Raw genomic sequence first — 18,759 nt, 5'->3', positions numbered from 1 at the left:
AGCCACACACAACTTCAAGAGATGCCATAAGCTATCATACTGCTAGGCCTTTGCTCATGCTGTTTAGTCTACCTACAGCCCTCTTTCCCTTTCCCATTCTATCTATTCATTCAACCGTTCGTATATCCATTCATCTGTCCATCCATCCAACAAATATTGTTGAGCATTAAATATATGCCAGGCATTGATCTAGATGCTGGGATATTGAATTCAGAACAAAATGGAAAACAAGCAAATACCTGTCCTTGTGGGGCTTGTATTCTAGCAGGTAGAGTCAGACAACAAATAATAAACAAGATAAAATAAACTAGTTATATATAATGTAAGAAAATACCAAGGACTAGGAAAAAAAAATAGAACAGGGTAAGGGAACCAGGATAGAGGTGTGATTTGAGAAAAGTGACCTAAGAAGGTGAAGTTGGATGTGGACCCAGAGGAGGTGAGAGAGGTTGACCTGAGGATATCTGAGGTTAGAGCATTCTGTGCAAAGTCCCTGGGGTGGGAGTGGTTTCCCAGGTGTGAGGAAAGGCAGGAGGACTATGTGGCTGGAGAGTAGTGGGAGATGAGGTCAGAGATCATGGGGACAGGGTTGTGTGGGGCCTGGGGACTGGATCCCTCACAAAGCACACCCATCTCTTAGTCTTAAACCTGGATATCTCTTCTTTAAGAGAGCCTTCCAGGGCCCTCTGTGCTGGGGGGCGGGGGGCCCTTTCCTGTGTATGTTAGCAGCCTTATCAGAGTTTTCTTACTGTGTGTGTGCTTTCTCACCCCTGTCCTGCACTGTGGGTCCCGTGAAGATGGAGCCCCATCTTCTTTGGTCACCTTCACGGAATACATACAGTACTCAATGTGGGGATGGGATTGTCTTCACCTGTAAAATGAGGAGGGCTCTCTCCTCACAGGTGTGTTGGGAAATCTAAACAAGATGACTTGATTTTATGATCTAGTCCATGCTTAGTTGGCCTTTTTTTTCTTAGACAGTAGATTACTCCTCAACTCTTTCTCTGGATTCTTGAACGACCGTGTAGAGGCTTATTCCTGTCCCATCTAAGCATATTTCCATATCTAATGTGTGACTTCATCATCGAGTCCCCTCCCAGATTAGAACTACTTTCTAAGGGTCCTCCTCTGACCTCCTGACCGCCACCCTCTAATTCAGAAGATTGCCAAAATCTCACCCAGCCAGATGGTCCACTGACTCCCTGATTAATGGTCTGAAAGCATCTCCCTTGACCCAACTACAAGCTTATGATGAACCAGCCCAAAGGGCACTAGCATTGGTGAAGACAGCATGCCTCCAAACCTGAGCTGCCATCTCATAGCCATTACGAAGTGCCTGGATGTTGGGGTCTGTCATCTCTATTATGCTCTCAGCCTGTAGTGTGGATGCATTAAAATGTCAGGTGCCCCACTCCCAGCAGACAAGAATATTCCTTAACTATTTACTGGCTTCCAGATCCCTTCCTCCCGTGGATCACAGTGGGTGTGGATGTCTGCAAGACACACTCCCCGGAGCCCTTACCAGTGAGCTGCCCATTCAGTTCTCCTGATGGGAGGCACGGGCAAGAAGCGAAGGCAGCTGACTTTCTGAATTTGGGGTTTTTTGTGGTGGCAGCAGCAGTGACCAGTATGCATGCACTCCTAGATATTCTTCAGGCAGTGAGGTCCCAACAGCAGTCCAGTGAGCTTGGCTTTGAGTAACACAGTTCTGTTGCTCCAGCTCAGTGTAACAGCAACTTCCTGAATTTACCAATATTAGGGTCATCTCATCTTCTCACTTTTCCCCCCAGGCTTTAATTACATATATTTTAAATTCAAACAGGTGACCAAAGACATTCATTTGGAAATTTGATTACGAGGCTAGTTGACTGAAACATAGTTTGATATGCATTCCTAGCAATGGGTCTAATAAGTTTTATCTACTGGTTAACAGGTTGTGACTCTCTAGGGCAGTGTGACATGATTAAATATAAAAGGCTTGAATCTTATGGATACATTAATCTAGTCTTGATGTTGGTTCAGAATCTATTTGCACATTTAAAAATAAATATAATCAATCTTGATCTGCATGTTTTCTTTCCATGTCTATAAAATGAAGAACTTTTTCTGATCACCAACTTTCCATTCAACAGCCAAGTAAATCTTGTAGTATTAGGCAGAAATGGTTACCAGCTTAGGAACGTCAGAGAAAACTGACTTCTTTCAAAGGGCAGACAGTGACCCCTCACTGGTAAGATTGTCAGGTTTTAATCAAGTACTCCCCATATGTTTTGGAATTTTCCTTTGCATCTAGGAATATTCATTTTTAACTCCCTTACATTAAGTGCCATTGTTCCAACTATCCAGGAACATGTCCCAAGCCCTGATGCAAAAGCTCGTTTCATTTTTGCTCCTTTCATCCTCCCAACAGTTTTCATAACCAGTCTCCTGTACTAAACCCCATTTAAAGCACTTGGAGCAGTTTTCCTGTCTACGCTGACAGTTCTTCATAGCAGAAATGGTGTTGGAGGAACCATCTCTCAAACATGGAAACCTGAGGTTGGTTATCTGACCTAATATGAGGTCCCAGTAATGACCTCATTGCCCAGGGGAAAGAGGACCCTGGAAATTCACAGCACTCAGCACAGCAAAATGACTACTTAACGTATCACCTATTTTAAGAGACTGGGGTGAGGTGCCTCTTGAAGGCAAAGCTGGGAGACCAATCAACTGCTGCTGTGGTCACAGGAATGGTGGAGCTACGAGTCTCTGGTGTATGCTGGCTGCTGGAATCAGCAGAAAGAAACTGTAGATTCAGCTCAAGGTGAAGATATAAAACTAGAGAGCATTTTTGACAACCAGAAAAGAATCTCTTTAATATCCTATAGCCAGAAGAATGATATAACTGAAAACATGACCCTAAATTTGATCCTGCAGGTTGCAGTTACCAGTTGAATTCACAGCCTTGCTGGACCGCTGATATGAAATATAGGGTGTTGATCTGGAAGAAGTGGGACCCTGAGAATAGCAGAGGGGACATTTGGGTGGACTTCAGCAAACCTGAGACTCCTGAACTGAGGAACAAAATGAGTGTATGACTGGGCATTCCATTGATATTCCTCACAGCCCAGCTTTGCATGCAAGATCATCTTTTCCACATCTGCCAGGCACCCCTGTCTAGCCATGTACATTGTAGCTCCAAACAGAACCACCTCAGCCTTACGAACAAGCAAGGAAATTGACAGTAATCTGAGAATTGCTCTTCAAAGCCATTTGTCACCTAAGTGGACATCAGACCCCACAACACGTAAGGGCACATCATTTTAGGGAAGGGAGAAACTGGGCATGGATGCTAGTCCCCATGCCTTCTAGCCATGTGGGTGATAACCTGGTGCTTACCCCACTCTGAGCATCAGTTTCATCTGTTAAGATAGGCCTGACATCCCATGGAATTGCTATGAGAATCCAGCTGGACAAGACTGTGAAGGGCCTGGGATTACAGTGCCCTCCTCTTCCTCTGTTTTGGGGTAGTGTTAAAATGCCCAGAATGGAAACTAGGAGGAAAACATCCTACTCAGGAAGGTGTCCCCTGTCCCTGGGCAGCCAGCGGAATGAGACCTAGCCCTGGGCCCGGTACAGGACGCTTTTGAGATTGTGTGTTTTGAGGTCATTTGTGACTTTACTCCATGAGCTTAGATAGGCAACCTGCCTCCCTCCCCTGGACCAGAAGTCCCAAGACTCTTTAGCAAGGAGAGGGACATGCCCAAGAGCAGCTGATGCGAGGCAATGGGACATCACAGCCTCTTCCAGGTAAACTTCTTCCAGCTGTCCTGCAGGCAAGGGGTAACCCATGTTGAGAGTATACCTCAGGTGGAAGTGGGAGCCATGGCAAGGACCCTGGCCAGTGGGAAATAAGAGATGTGGAAGGCACAATGGCAGGCCCTAGGTCTTAATGCTACTGTTCTTTTGCTGTGAAACCTCATCAAATCCCAGTGTCTCACAGAGCCTCACTTTTCCTGACTGAAAATAGGTGCTGTACCACCAAATAAATAAGAACAGAAGCAGGGATGGCAGAATGGAGCACTCACCAAATCTGCCTTCTTCCTCACATCATATGAGCTCCTTGCTGTGCCTGATCCCTCATCACTAAAAGCAGGGCCAACGGGTTGCCGTGGGAATGGAGCAAGACGGCATGGGGACAGCAGTCCCTGGCCAGAGAGCACCCACTGTACCTCATCCAGAAGCAGTCCTGGAGCCATGCACTACGCCACTGCTTTTATGGAAATGTATATCATGCAATCTATTTAGGAATTTGAAAAATTACAGAGGGAGGTCTGGAGGCTTGGCCCAGACTTCGCCTGGAACAGGTCCTGAGTAGGAAAGGCACATAAGTTACCACCTATTTTGGCTGGGCAAGAAAGAGAAACACACACAGCAAAATGTGACAGGAGAGCAGGAGTCCTTCAGGCAACCTGCTGGAACAGTGCCCCACAGTGTGTGGGGGGGAGTCCCCCTGCCTCCTGAGCAAAGGCTCCAAGGACAGCTGGGTACAGGCAAGGGAGAGGCTGGGATGCCAGACAAGAGGCAGCACCAGGGCAGGCCACCCACAGCAAAATTGGCCATGTTGGCTCAAGGGGATTGTGGGCTCCAAACCAGGGTCTGTGGTGCCCCCGGCTCAACAGAGTAGGCTATCACTACTGCCTCAAGGCTCTGCTGGAGCCTGAGGGCTAGGCTGGCCACAGCAGAAGACCCCCTGTAGCAGGAAAGTGGCACTTTAAGGCAGCTGAAGCAAGGAGGCCAGATCACAACTGCGGGAACTGGGGACAAGCTGTCCCTGGGTCCAGGGCTGCACAGCACTCCCCCGACCTCCCAGACCACGTACAGCTCCTGGTTCAAGTAACAAGTGTGTTGTGTGCATGCTGGCCTGGCGACAGCAAGTTACCAGCTATTAGGACACAGGTTCAGCCTGTGATACAGTGGGGATGGGAACAGGTCCCTACTGATACCACCTAGTCCTGTTTCCTAGGCTCTGGTTTCCTGCTTGCCCTGTGTTCCTGTGTGCAGGGCACTCTCCTAGAACTAGTACACCTCATCACACAGGCTGTAGAGGGAGGTAGCACCAGCTCAATGAGCCACTGGGGAGAAGTTTCATGACAGAGTCTGTGCTTGAATTTGGGGAGAGATGTGTGAATGGGGAGGGGGTGGTCCTAGGGAAGGAGGGAATAAGCCCTAACACTGGGCTAGCTCATCTCTTCACTCCTGGACCTACAACCCATGCTTTCCTTAAACTGTGCCAGCAATGGGACACCCCAATCCTTGGAGGGGACTCAGCAGCTGAGCCCATCTCCTCCCAGTGATTTCTTCCTGGCCTAGACTCCCAGCACAGTAGGGGTCCAGGGACTTCCCTGGTCCTCACAATAGGCCTTTGCAAAGAGAGCTAGGGAGCACAGTGGGAAGCAGGTGCTCTGGGTTCTCTCAGGAATTCCTGCAGGCCAGAGTGTGCATGTGCACACTGAGGGTGTTCCTGCCAGTGGGTGGCAAGGTGTCTGTGCACAAATGTCTGCAGTGGGCCTCTGAGCTGCAGTAGTGGTGGTGGTAATGTGGGGTTTGGTGGAGACAGGGGGTGAAGAGGTGAGTGGAAAAGGCAACCATAGGCCAACACCTGCTGCTTCAAGTCAGACTAAGGGAGGAGTCACCATAGTAACCAGTGCCCCCAGCACCCACATTCCAGTCAGAAGCCTGGAGGGAACACATCACTCTCAGATATTCACTAACTTAGGTCTCAGCCCCCAAAGGTCCTTGATTCCTGGGTTCCCCTCCAGCCCCATAGAGGAGCAGGTAAGGATTTGACTTGTGAGGCACAGGAGGTCAAGACCCTGAGGCCTAACCAGCCCCCCAAAGCCTACAGAGCCCCAGAAAGGCTAGGTGCCAAACAAAGGGTGTTGGGGTATGCCTCCCAAGCCATTACCAGGAAGGCTGGTCTGGGAGGGGCCCTGGGACTCCAGACACAGGCAACGGACCATGCCCAGCCACAAGCTCATCATGAGAAAGATGATATCCGGTGGCCACAAAGGAAATCCCTCTTGGGTGGTGAGGACAGGTTTTAAGGACAGTATGCCTCCCTCCTGCCCCAGATGCTTGGCTGCACCTGGAGCTGGCCCCTGGCAGACAGGTAAATGGGGAGGGCAGGGCAGCCATGAGGGACAGGGACCTTGGTTTCCTGCAGCACTGACAAACAAGGGGGCAAGGAGTTACAAGAATGGGGACCGCATGTGCATGTATGCTCTTCTGTGCACAGCTGAGCGCTGGCCAGCACCCAGTCTACCCATTGTGGGACTCACACATCAGGGAGAGCTGGCCCTCACTGTCCCCTTCCAGGGCACACAAGTCAAGAAGAGAGGGGCAGTGCTAGCAGCAGCCATGGCTTGCTGCACCCCTCAGAAGTTGGCACAGTTTCTTATTGCCCCTCTCAGCTTGGGGCCCTCTTCATCTGCAGAAAGGACACAGATGGAGAGGCAGTGGTGGCAAGGGACCCCAAGACAGCCCCCATGCTAATCACAGAGCAGGGAACAGTAGGTGGGACCCAGATTGGCCACAGGGATGCCCCATCCATGTTCCAGTCCTGGCCAAAGGCCCTCATAGGCTATGTGACATTTTGAGAAGCCAGCCAGCGTCTACAGAGGCAGAGCTGCTGGAACTGCAGCCGCCTGGTGTTCCCTTGGCCATAGTCACTGGAACCCTGCCCATCTTCGGCCAGCTGCCTCCAGGGACCACAGATGAGCATCTTTACAAAAATAACTCTGAGTCTGTCCCCTGTGGGGTCCAGGTTTCCTGAGAGCACTCAGAGGACCGGAGTGAAGGCCGTGAGGAAGGATCTGGCAGGCGCACTCCTGCCCCTCAAGCCGGGGTCACGGCTGTAGGCGCTCCAGGTACTGCGGCAGTGGGTTCTCCTTAATATACTTCTGGATGTACCAGCATGTGAGATGGGCCTTCAGGTCCTCCTCCACCACGAAGTCCAGAGCAGCCTGGCAGCCGGGCAGAGAGAGCAGTCAGTGCCCACAGGCCCAACTCCCACACCTCCCAGCCTATTCCTCCTGTTGCCCAGGGCCACCTGTTCTACCCAGACTGCAATGCAGGTAGGTGGTGCCATCACCACCCCCATGTTTCAGGTGGGGAAACTGAGGCAGAAAGCATTGGTAAATTGCCTGAGACATGTGTTATAGAAGAGAATGAGCCAGGATTGGATCCTGAGCCTCTGCCCAAAACTGTCTCAAGAGGCGGCCTCCGTATAGGGCAGGTAAAAGCCAAGTGGCAACATGTGCAGGGGCTAAACCTGGAGAACCCCACCCTATTGCCTGTCCTGGTTGTCCCATGCCTACCCTGAGGCCTATCTCCAAACAAGCCTGCCATTTCTAATCTCAGGACCTCTGAATTTATGGGGTATCTGTCTAAACTCCTCTTTATCACTTATCCTTCATTTGACAGCTCCTGGTGGCTAGCGGGTCAGGGTGCCTCAGGGCTCTCACAGCCCAAAGAGCTTCTTGTTCCCAGCTGAGGTCACACTTAGTTTTTAATGGGCTTCCAAAGGCAATGGTGTGAAGCAACTGCAGCAGGGGTGGGCAGTGTGTGGCCTTGATCTATGGCTATTGTCATTGTCTCCAATAAGCTTGGGAGATGGAGAGCAAGGGCATGTCTTGTGCACCTCCCTGCCCCCTAGGGCTTTGCACACAGTTGGTATTTAATTTTTGCCAAAACAAAGTAGAGGACAGCCTAAGTGGGGTTGGCTGTACTGATGAAAAAGGAAGCAGGCACCATTTACTGAGTGCCTACTATGTGCCTGGCACTTGCAGGGTTGACCTTCCAATACCCCTCAACTGGCCTTGTGCATTGCACCATACAGTCCACACCTGATCCTAGGGTTCACAACTTGAGACCCTCTAGTGACAAGATTCCAGTCTATTTTCTCATTTTGCAAATAAATTGAAAACCCAAGGCTCTGGTCAGAGGTCACATGATAAGGGCCCCAGGCAGGCAGGGCTTCCAAGGACGAGGGCAGGGCCCAATTCCCCTTTACCCAGGTCAGTACATCTGGTTTCTTCACTGGTCACACGAATGATTCCTATAGACTTCATTCCTCCCCAGCAGGCACAAGACCCCTGCCCTGACCCAGGAAGTACCAACTCGACTAGGCAGAGGGTGGAGGAGGAAAGAGGTCTGAGGCAAGAAGAGCAGAGGAAGGAAACTGGGCCCCCAGGAAAAGTCCTCAGAAGGCCATTCTCTGCTCCAGGATGCAATTCCCTTCATTAAGTCCAAACCTGCTCTCCAAGCAGCACGGGGTTTGAGGTACTTTGGGGATGAAGGGGTTGTGGGCAGGGAATGTGGCCTGAGCCAATTTACTTGAACATGCATCATCCATTTGTTCAACAAAGATTACTGAGCACCTATTACAGGCGCTGGGACCTCAGCCAGAGAGCTCCTGACACACAGTGGGTGTCAATAGCCCTGAATGCTTAGTTGTGCAGAACCTAGGACCTGGGCCCAGAACCATTGCCACCAGCCTAAGAGGGGGTAGGAGTAGGTGAAATGTGCTGCCTGACAAGCTCTTGCTACCAGCTGTAACCAGCTGCTAAGGCAGGCACCCATCTGCACTTTGGCCAAGAAACAGGCCAGGGGCAGCCACCAGGGCTATGGTTTCCTCTAAGTGGGAGAGCACACCTCTCCACTCCCACCTCCCTACCTTGGCGAGGTGCTTGGCAATGCCGCGCCCACGGTAGGCATCAGGAACCTCTGTGTGCTGCAGGTCCACGATCCGCTTGCCCACATACTCGTAGAGCAGGACGGCCCGGTCATGACATCCTGCGGGAGGGGGTGAACACATGAGGCTGTGGAGACTCTAAGTGCCTGACCCAGGCACAGAGGGCGGGGTAAAGGAACAGGTGTTTGGAGCCAAGCTGCTGAAGTTGGATCCTGAATTACCTTCTGTGCCTGTTTCCTCATCAATAAAATGGAGATATAGTAAATTATTCCTCATAAGGGCGTTCACAGAATTAAATGAGGTAATCTCTGCAAAATGCTTAGAGCAGTACCCAGAACACGCAAGGTGCCCATGAGCCTTGGGCGTTAGTCTCAGCAAAGTACTCCCAGTGTCCCCCACAGTCCACCTTTTGCTTCCCTAGCTGAGCATCCTCCTGAGGATCTGAAGTCCCAGCACTGGATGCAGAGCAAGGATTGGCAAGTCCCCAACTAAACCAGAGCCTGAAGAGACAAGAGAGCAGGCCATGAGAGTCATCAAGACTACCTACCTGTCAGGCCCATGGAAGGTCAGAAGGTGTGGCTCCAATGTCTATAAAAATGTGATACTGGGCATGCATGCAGGAACAAAGTGGCCTTTGTGCCCTCTCAAGCTTTCCAGTCTACCTGATTTAACTGGAGTTCCTCCAACCAAAGTCTTTAGTTCCCCTATCTGTCTGTCTGTCCATCCATCCAACCATACATATCCATCCATCTATTTAACCATCCTCCATCTGCCTGCCCATCTGCCTCCCTAGCCATCCCATCTGTCCATCTGTCCAAATACCCATCTCATTCAACAAATGTTTACTGAACCTCAGGCACTGTTTCAGGTGCTGGGGACACAGCAATGAACGAGCCAAAGAGGGAGCCCTGCCCTCATGTAACTCACTAGAAGAAGAGACAGAATTAACAAAGCAGCAGGCAGCGGGTGAAACAGGGGGCGATGCTGGGTGGAGATGAGACAGGAAGGAGAGGTGCTGGCCTATGTAATGTCTAGGGAAGTGTCCTAGGCAGAGAGAATAGCCAGTATGAAGGCTCTGAGGCAAGAGTGGGCAAGGAAAAGGGTGGAGATGAGGGCAGGAAAGAGATGCGGTTGGGGGTGGGGCAGATGCTACCGAGCCTCTTAAGCCATCATGAGCTAGGAGTCACGGGAGGGTCTTTGGCAGAAGAGAGACAGGATGTCATCATGTCATGGGATCCTTCTGGCTGCTATGAAAACAGATTGGGGGCAGAAGCAGGGGGACCAGTGATGTGGCTGCTGCACTAGTCCAGGTGAGTGACGAAGAGGCACAGAGGGAAGCAGTAGAGGTGTAAGGAGGAATCAGACTCTGATGGTGTTTGAAGGTGTAGCTGGCAGGTTATGCTGATGGCTGGGATGTGGTGAGTGAAACAGGAGTTGAGGACAGCTCCAAGGTGTGTTGTGTCAGGGAGCTGTGAATTTATGAAGGAAATAAGTAAGTTGGGTTGGGGGAGAGACAGGGCCATTTAGTTAGAGGTAGTTAAGGAGACCCCTCCAGGGAGAAAGCCTCTGAGCTGAGAGTGATCAAGGAAGAGATAGCTGAGGGAAGGGTAGGGGAAGGACAGGCAGAAGGCACAGCCAGTGCAAAGGCCCTGAGGTTAGAATATATAATTCGCTGTCCCCGAAAGAAAACATGTCAATGCTAAATATGTTTCTCTGATTTTTGAAAGGATACAAACGACCAGTCCAGGATCCCACAGCACACTGGACACCACACAGGGTTCAATCCCAATTAAGAGGCTTTCTGGTTCTCCCCAAAGCTCCAAGAGTGAAGCTACAATTCACTTCCCCATTTCCAGATGGGGAAACTGAAATCCAGAGATCCAAATCCCACAGTGAGTCCAAGGTGAAGCTGGAACCCAGGTCTCCAGACTCAGAGCCCAGTCCTGTCTTTCTGCTTCACCTCAACATATCCTCCATCTACTGCCTCCAGGCCTTTGCCTGGGTAGTTCCCTCAGCCTGGAATACCCTTCCCCCTTCTCAGGCTCAGCTGAGGATGGCCCCCAGCCCCGCCTTTTCCCCATGCCTCCAGGGCCCCCAGCACCTCCTCCTCATGGCCTGATTGCTGTTCTGGTGGGCAAGAGGCCCAGCTTTGGCCTCCACTGCTGCCTGCCCCAGCTGTGCAGCACAGGACTCATTTCTCTGCTCCCACACCTGCTGGGGATAATTCAGCTCACCCAGGACAGGAAAGCAGTGATCAAGAGGCTAATTTGGTCACCAGTCACTGAAGGAGCTTCCCTGCCATTTAATTACCTGAGAACTCGTCAAGGGTCTACTACATGGCAGGCAGGGTTTCAGGTGCTGGGTATGCAGAAGTAAAGAAAACTGGTTCCTTCATTAAGCGAGACAGACAACAAGCAATATCATTATGAACAATATAGAATTCAAAGGTGATGAGCTGGAGAGCAATACAGCAGAGAAGGGGTAAGGGTGCAGGGCTGCCATTTTAAAGAGAGTGCACTGGAGAGGCTTCTCTGGAGCAAAGACATGAAGGGAGTGAGGGATCCAAAAGAAGTGGGAGATAAACAGTCCAGGGGGTGAGAACAGCATGTCCAAAGGCCCTGAGGTAGAACGTCCAAGAAGCAGGGAGGGGGTGGGCAGGGCTGTGCTGGAATGAGTGGGAGAGAGTGGTAGGAAGCCATGCTGGAAGTTCTGGGGCCAGATCATATGGGTCCTTGCAGGCCACCGAAAATATCTCAACTGTTGTGCCACTGTCATCCCTGCAGAGAGGGAGGTGGTAGGACCTTTACCCTTGCAAGCTTACTAGCATTCCTCTGTTCATTTGCCTATCCATTCCCTCAATCAACACTCCTAGAGTGGCCACCTGGGTTGTGGATGGACTAGAACCCAAATGGCCTTGGGGAGTCTCTGCCCCACCATACTCCCCACCCCTGTCAGTTCCCGGTGGTCAAATGAGCTCAGTCACCACTGCATTCCCAGTGCCCTGCCTAGCGAAGACATCTAAGAAATATCTGTCCTACAAACAACTGTTGTGATCTCTCTGCCAGACATACTACAGGGGTTTGAGGCTGACTTGCAGGCTACTGGTATGCTCAGCACTCTAGCCTCCCCAGAGCCTGGCCCTGAACCTTTAGAGAAACAGCAGATTGGAACATCTGCAGCTCACACTTTGTGGGGCTTTGCCATGGGTCCAGCTCTCTCTACACACTAATCTTCGTGAGAATCTTATATAATGGATAGAATTCTCAGAGGCCTGTTTACAGAGAGGGAAACTGAGGCCCCAAGAGGCAGTCGCACAGCTCTCAGTGTGGAGCTGGCTGGAGATAGGCTGAGCACCCTTAGGGGGCTCTTCTGGCTGAAAGAGGAACAGAAGGGCATCAGGGCCTCAGCGCGGATATGAGCTATGTGTGAGGGAAAGAGCGTATTAATGACACCCCCCACCATTCCTCCCACTAGCCAGACCACATCACACTAGTTAAGGACGAACCAGACCCATAGTGGACAATCCAAAACACCTGGCCTGTGGCCTGGCACCTTGGCCTTAGAGGGCCCGCAAAGACCACCGAGTCCCAACGGCCACACCTGACATGGTCCAAACTCTCCTTCTCCTCCCCAAAATCTGCCCGGAGAGCCCCAGAAAATGACTAACCCCTGTGGCTCAGGCCAAGATCCCGGGATCCTTCTTGCCTTGTCTCTCTCTCAGACTCTGAGTTGATCCACGGATATAACTTTCAAACATGTTTGGAATCTGGCCACTGCTCACATCTCCATGGGCACCCCATGGAAGCTGAGCAGGATCCATCTGTCCTCTGCTCAGGGGTCTGGTCCAGCCACACTGGCCTCCTCGCAGCTCCTCATATACACCCAGCTCTAGAGCCCCCCCCTCCCCCCATTAAGCTGCTCCCTCCACCTGGCACCACTCCTCCTAGAGCCTCTCAGGGTTGGTTCTTCGTTATTGTTCATAGTGAGCCCAAACCCCACCCTCGAGGCCCCCTGACCATGAGCAGAAGGTGAGGGCTTGGCTATCAGTCTCCCTCCGACTCTGGGCACATGGCCATCTGTCTGTCACTAGTGTCTGGGCCACTGGATACTGCTAATCTCTGTTCAAGGTACTGTGGGCAGAGCCCCAGGGCATGGCAGGGCTGGGCCCAGGTTCTTCTCTGGGCTGGGTTCTGTGAGCTGCCAAGAACTGGAAGCCTCTGATTAGCAAAGGGGTCAGTATTCACCACTCTTAAGGGCCACAGAACAAGCCCAATGCAGGGAGGCGTCCTGGGTTCTAGTCCCAGCTCTTCCAGATGACCTCAGACCAGTTCCAAAACTTTGTGCCCAAGACCTCATCTGTCCTGGCACAACTGCTACTTTCCTCTTGGTCCTGCGAATCACATGGAGATCACAAATTAAGCTAGTTTTGAGAAAAGTTAAAGTGAATAGGGGAATGGGACCCTTGCCGGGGTCTCTCCCCCAGTATTTCCACCAGCCTCGGTCCCAGAATCAAAAGCCCTAAGAAGTTACTAAGGAAGATGGTCACCAAGAAATCATCTTTCCTGACAGGTGGGGAAGAGGATCAGGGGTTCTGAGTAGGAGACATGGGTCTTTGCAGACGGTGATGACTGCCGCCATCTCCGCTCTGCCCTCACTAGCCCTGGGAGGAGGGCAAGTGGATCAAAGTGCCCTTTGTGCAGATGAGGAGAGTGAGGCAGGGTCAAAGCCAGCACCAGGCCTTCTGCTGCCTCTGAGACCTGAGGTAGCCGACTGGGGACAAGTGGGTGCAGGAGCAGAGGGCAGGCCCCAGAAGCACCCAGTTGGTGTTTTGGGTGTCTTCATGTACATAGCCTAGTTGGGAAGGGGCCACACATTGGTGGCTCAGAGGTAGGTTAGGCAGAGGGGACTGCAGCCTGGGAAAGCTTAAGGGGCTCAGCCAGGAAGCATGTGAGGGCAGACCCTAGGAGTTACCTAGGAAAGTCCAACCACAGTGCCAGTTGGTCCCCTTGTCACATCTGGCATCCTCCTACCCACTTTGCTCAGGGACGGGGCTCTAGATGGCCATCATAGAATGCTATGGGGGAATCGGGGCTCTTTGAGGGCAGCAGCATAGGCTCATGCAGGGGCCTCATACCCAGGGATATGAATGCCACAAGCCCTCCTGCTGCACTTTCAGCCTGCTGCCTCTGGGGGTGCTGAGGGAGGCCAGAGGTAGCTGCTGACTGTCTGGGGCCTCAGTCTTCCCATATGTAAAATGCAAGTTGGGGAGGATATGGAAAGCACCAGGATTCTAGGACCCCCAAATGACTCTTCTTGAAGCAAACGAGACACTCAGCCCTGGCTTAGAGGGGAGATGGAAGGCCAAAGAAGGGGCTACCTAGGAGTGGTGGCTCAATTTTAGCTTAGGTGCCTACTGGCTGTGTGCCTCAGTTTCTCCACCTATGAAATGGTGATATACAAATTAGCATTTCAGAACCTGGATTTGGAGGTCAGACAAGCCTGAGTTTTGTCATTCTCTCACATCCTATGTCAGCAAGACCTATCCAGGCTTCCTTCAACATCTGTCTAGGGGCTAGCCATTTCTCTCCACCTCTGCTCACACTGCCTGGACTAGTGCAGTATTTATTCCTGCTCTCTCTTGCCTCAGTCTGTTTCCCTCAGACCAGCCAGAGTGAGCCTAGAACATTCCATCCATTCTCTGCTCAGGACCCTGCCATGCACCCAACTCACTCAGAGTTAAAGCCAAGGCCTTATAATGCCCTCCAAGGCCCCTGTACCATTTGCCCTCATGACCTCCTGATATCATCTGCTATGATGCTGCTTTCTACATTCTTCCAACCCCTGCTGCTCTTAATGCCCACCAGGCACCACAGGGCCTCTACACTTGCTGCTGCTTCCACTTGGAATGCTTTTCCCACTAGCTACCTTCCTTACTTAAATGCCATCTTCTCAGAGAGGCCCTCCTGGACACTTGATTCTAAACAGCAGCCCTTTCCTGACACGCCTTCCCTGCCCTGCTTTATTTCTCACCAGACACTTGTTTTCTAGGATACCTCACACTTGATTTATTGTCCGTCACCCTCCAGACTGTCAGTCCCATGAGTCCTCAGCATCTAGAATAGTGCTTGGCACACAGCAGATGCTCAAAAAGGACCTGTGGAATGAATCTTAGCTGTTCAACCTCGAAGGTGCAAGACCTTGGGTGTGTCCGTTACTTGTTCATGTTTCAGTCTTCTCATCTATAAAATGGAAGAGCAGTTTCCCCTCACTGCACCCAGCAGTGCTATGAGGATAAGGTGTGACTCTACATGCACAGGGCCTGCTTGGAAAACAACAAAGATTTAATACAGCTGCTCAAACCTCTTACTTTACCCAGAACCAGAGCTTGCTGGAACCTCGCTATGGTGATGGCTTAGGCATCAGGAGCCCCAGAGGCCACTTTACCCCTCAGCCTCAGTGTTTATACCTCTCAATGGGCATGATGAATTAATTGGCTGTCAAGCATGGCCTTACAGTTCAGAAGACACTATGACAGGCTGTTCCCCTCCCCCAGCTGAGGCAGGGTGAGTCCCAGACACAGATTATCCCTTCCCCCTCCTCCAATATGTGCATCTAGACTGGGCCAGCTTGGGCTGCACAGCCCCACAAGTTCAGGCTGGGGAGGGGCTGGCAACCTTGCACCACTCTTTGGACTTGGCTAGGAGATCCCTGACCCACTTTATAGTTTAGCCATCTGGGTAGTATATTCCAGAAGTGGGCAAGTTTAGAAATTTGGCTGGGCACCTCTAGCCCTGACCACAATCAGCTTAGAGAGATGTCTTTTGGCTAGACTCGTTTGAGAGAGAAAGAAGGGAAACCTCGAATGTCCCCTTCTCTGTGACTGCCTGAGCCACCAAAGGAAGCAGAGACTTCTCTGGAGCCTCAAAAAAGCCATAAGGCCTCTCCCCACAAGAGTGGCCAGAGTGCTTGAGGGTCGTAGCCAGCTGGGCCACAGCTGGCAGCATGGTGGTGGAAGGACTTGCTTCCACGTGGAAAGAACACAGTGTTTGAGTTCTGGCTCTGGCATTTCATGATGCTGGGCAAGTCACTCCTGCCATGTGGTCTTGAGCCTCTGTTTACTCATCTGTAAGGTGGGGTGGTGATCCCCACATCACAGGATATTGTAACACGGATGTGCTAGGGCCTGGTTCAATGCCCGGCACGGCCCAACAGGCATCTGAGAAATGTCCATGCCCCAGGCCTTGGCTCCTCCCGATTGTGTCCAAGTGCAGGTTGGAGGAACCAAGTTCCAGGAGTCAGACCAGGCAGGACTCTCTCCCAGTTCTGCCCCAACTCACTGTCTGACATCAGGCAAGCCTCTCCCCATTCTGGACCTCTGCTGACCAGTCTCAGAAATGGACACAGTAGCCTCTAAGGATCTTCCCAGCTTGGACACTGTCACAGGGAGCCCAGCTGGGAAGGAAGAAAAAATTAATGCTGACGGGCTGGGATGCAGGGAATTCATGGTTCTTAATTTTATAATTTTATTTTCTATTCTTCAGACCTCTTAGGAGGACGGGTGTAGCCTAGTGAGTGGAAGAACCTTTCTTTACAGGAAATTAAGACTTGACTTTGCTTTTACAAATAATGGTTTAAAAAATAATGATCAGTACATGTTTATTAGCACTTCCTATGTGCTGCAGGAGCTGTTCTAAGCCTTTACTCTTATTACAGCATTTCATCCTTACAACCAGCCAAGAGGTGTACGCTGCTGTTATTCCAGTAGTAGGGATGGAGAAACTGGTGCACACAGAGATGAGGCAATTTGGTCAAAGTCTCAGAGCTGCTGAGGTAGGACGATAACCCTATACCCCTCCACACACACCCTCGCTGGCAGAAGCCCCTCTCTCCATCAGCCCCAAGTCTGCCCAAAGGATTCTCCACTGCCGCCTCAGTGCAGAAAAGCTAAGGCTCCCAAGGGCAGCAGGCCTCCATTTAACACCAGGGGAAGGGGTAGGTCATGGCTGACCCCGCTCTCAGGCGCCCTCAAACAGCAGCCGTCAGCGGGTGTCTAACACGAGAAAACAGCCGGGGCTGAGCAGGTGCGGATCCCCAGTGGATGAGATTGGGAGCTGGCGGCAAGGGGCCAGAGCTTCTCCGCTTCTGCCTCCACCCTCCCCGGGGTCCTGCTGCCCGCCCTCCCAGGATGTCCCACGTGGGCCCGCCCCTCCCCGGCCCGTGAGTCGGCCGCGCCCCCACCTAGCTGGCGAACTCAGCCCCCTGCCCGCGCCTGGAGTGCTGGGCCGAACCGTTGCCATCCGAGGACACCTCGCAGCGCACGCTTGCGGCACCCCTCCCGGGCTGCGGGCCAGGGGGGCGCGCGCCCCAGCTAGGGGGCGGCCTCGGCGGGCCCCGGTCGCTGGAAGACAAAAGGCGGGGGTCGGGCCGGTCACCGCGTTACCATTGAGCCGGACGGTGAACTGGCGGCGCCGACGGTCGTGCTCCACGCGGATAGGGCAGCCCTGCTCCAGCGCGCCCACGGGCACGGCGGCCGTCGAGTGCGCCATCTGCGCACGGGCAGGAGGCCGCTTGGACCCCGGGCTAACGCCGGCGCGGCGAGCCCGGGAGTACGGGGAGGTGCGCGAGTTCGCCGCGGCGGGCGCGCGGAGGTGCGGGGCTGACGGCCGGGGCTCTAGGAGGGCGGGGGCGCGGGGCGGCCGGGAGCCCGCGCCTGAAAGACCGCAGGCGACGGCGTTGAAACTGACACTCGGCGGCGGCTGCAACAAAAAGGGGGGGGGGCAGGAAATCAGCTGTGAGGTCACGTGCAGAGCGCAGCCAGTGGGCGCGGGGCCTTTTTGTTTTGATACATTCCATCCCACTCTTAAAGGAGCCGCGCGCCTCGCCGGCCGCGTTCCAATTGAAGTTCCAAACAAAACAACGCACGCCACATCCGTCCCGAGGCCACTTTTCCGTCTTGCATTTGACCCACAGCCAACTTTGGGACTCCCACAGGGATCCCTTCTCAAAAAGATGTAATAATCTCTAGGGAAGTTCTAATCATCCCCTCGCAACCACCATTTATTAAGTACTTGCTGTGTGCGTGGCCTGTGCTTAGCAAAGCGCTCAATAAGGAAGGACTCACTGCGCTCAGTGAAAATTTTCATCACCAGACTGAGAAATAGATATGCTCGATTCTATTTTACAGATGAGGAAATAGACACCCAGTGCAGTGAGAGACTTTTGTGAGGTCACACAGCTGGGGACCTGGGAGGATTGGTGCTGCAGAATTAGCCTACGAAACCTTTTTTTGGGATAGGGGCGAAATGCTACCGCTACTCAAAAGAGGCAAAACTACATGAAGTGACCTTGGAGATCCCCAGATCCTCTTCTCAGATGGGGAAACTGGGTCCCAAGAGAGCCAAGGACTTGCTTGCTTGAGGACAGGCTGGACTCTCCAGGACCCAGACTTTAGTGCAAGGGAACTTGACCAGGCCCCCTCCCCCCTTCTCCTCACCCCTGCCCCCCTCTCCTCCCTGTCCCGACTTGCTCACATCTGAAGCTACCTTCCTTCCCACTCACAGCTGCAACACTGAATCACATGACTATAGGTTACTTTTTACTAGTTTGTTTATTAAGATGTAAGCTTGATGTTCACCCAAATCAAGATGTGTCCCTTGTCTCCTTCCAATCAATGCCCCACCCGTTCAGGTAACTACTACCTTGACTAATTTGCTTTTCCTAGAACTTCATACAAATGGTATCACATAGTATTTTTAGTGTCCAGTTTCTTTTGCTCATTTTTTTTGGTGAGATTTATCCATGTTGGTGCGAGTATCTTTTTCATCACTGAATAGTATTCCATTATATGCATTTACAATTTATTTATCCACCCACCTTTTGATGGTCATTTGGATTGTTTTTGGGTTTTGACTATTCTTGACCACATCTTTTGGGATCCGTATTGTAGCACTCCAGCTGGGTGGCCACCAGGAACAGATTGCTGGATCTTATAGTAGATGGATCTTGAGTTTCAGTAGAAATTGCCC

The 18,759-nt window shown here is 52.0% G+C and overlaps 1 protein-coding gene across 1 annotated transcript; it reads right to left on the bottom strand.

The window, feature by feature from the left end:
* Window positions 1–2,378: 2,378 nt before the first annotated feature.
* Window positions 2,379–17,501, bottom strand: NATD1 (N-acetyltransferase domain containing 1). Its single transcript, XM_016137606.2, has 3 exons — window positions 17,175–17,501; window positions 8,717–8,835; window positions 2,379–7,004 (listed from the first exon to the last, which is right to left on the bottom strand). Exons 1-3 carry the CDS (start codon window positions 17,278–17,280, stop codon window positions 6,888–6,890), a joined length of 342 nt encoding a protein of 113 aa, XP_015993092.1. The 5' UTR covers window positions 17,281–17,501; the 3' UTR covers window positions 2,379–6,887.
* Between the last annotated feature and the right edge of the window lie 1,258 nt (window positions 17,502–18,759).

Source organism: Rousettus aegyptiacus, unplaced genomic scaffold, assembly GCF_014176215.1.
Source record: "Rousettus aegyptiacus isolate mRouAeg1 unplaced genomic scaffold, mRouAeg1.p scaffold_m13_p_6, whole genome shotgun sequence".
NCBI lineage: Eukaryota > Metazoa > Chordata > Mammalia > Chiroptera > Pteropodidae > Rousettus > Rousettus aegyptiacus.
Note: the sequence above shows the minus strand (reverse complement) of the source record. Positions and strands in the feature narration are given on the sequence as shown.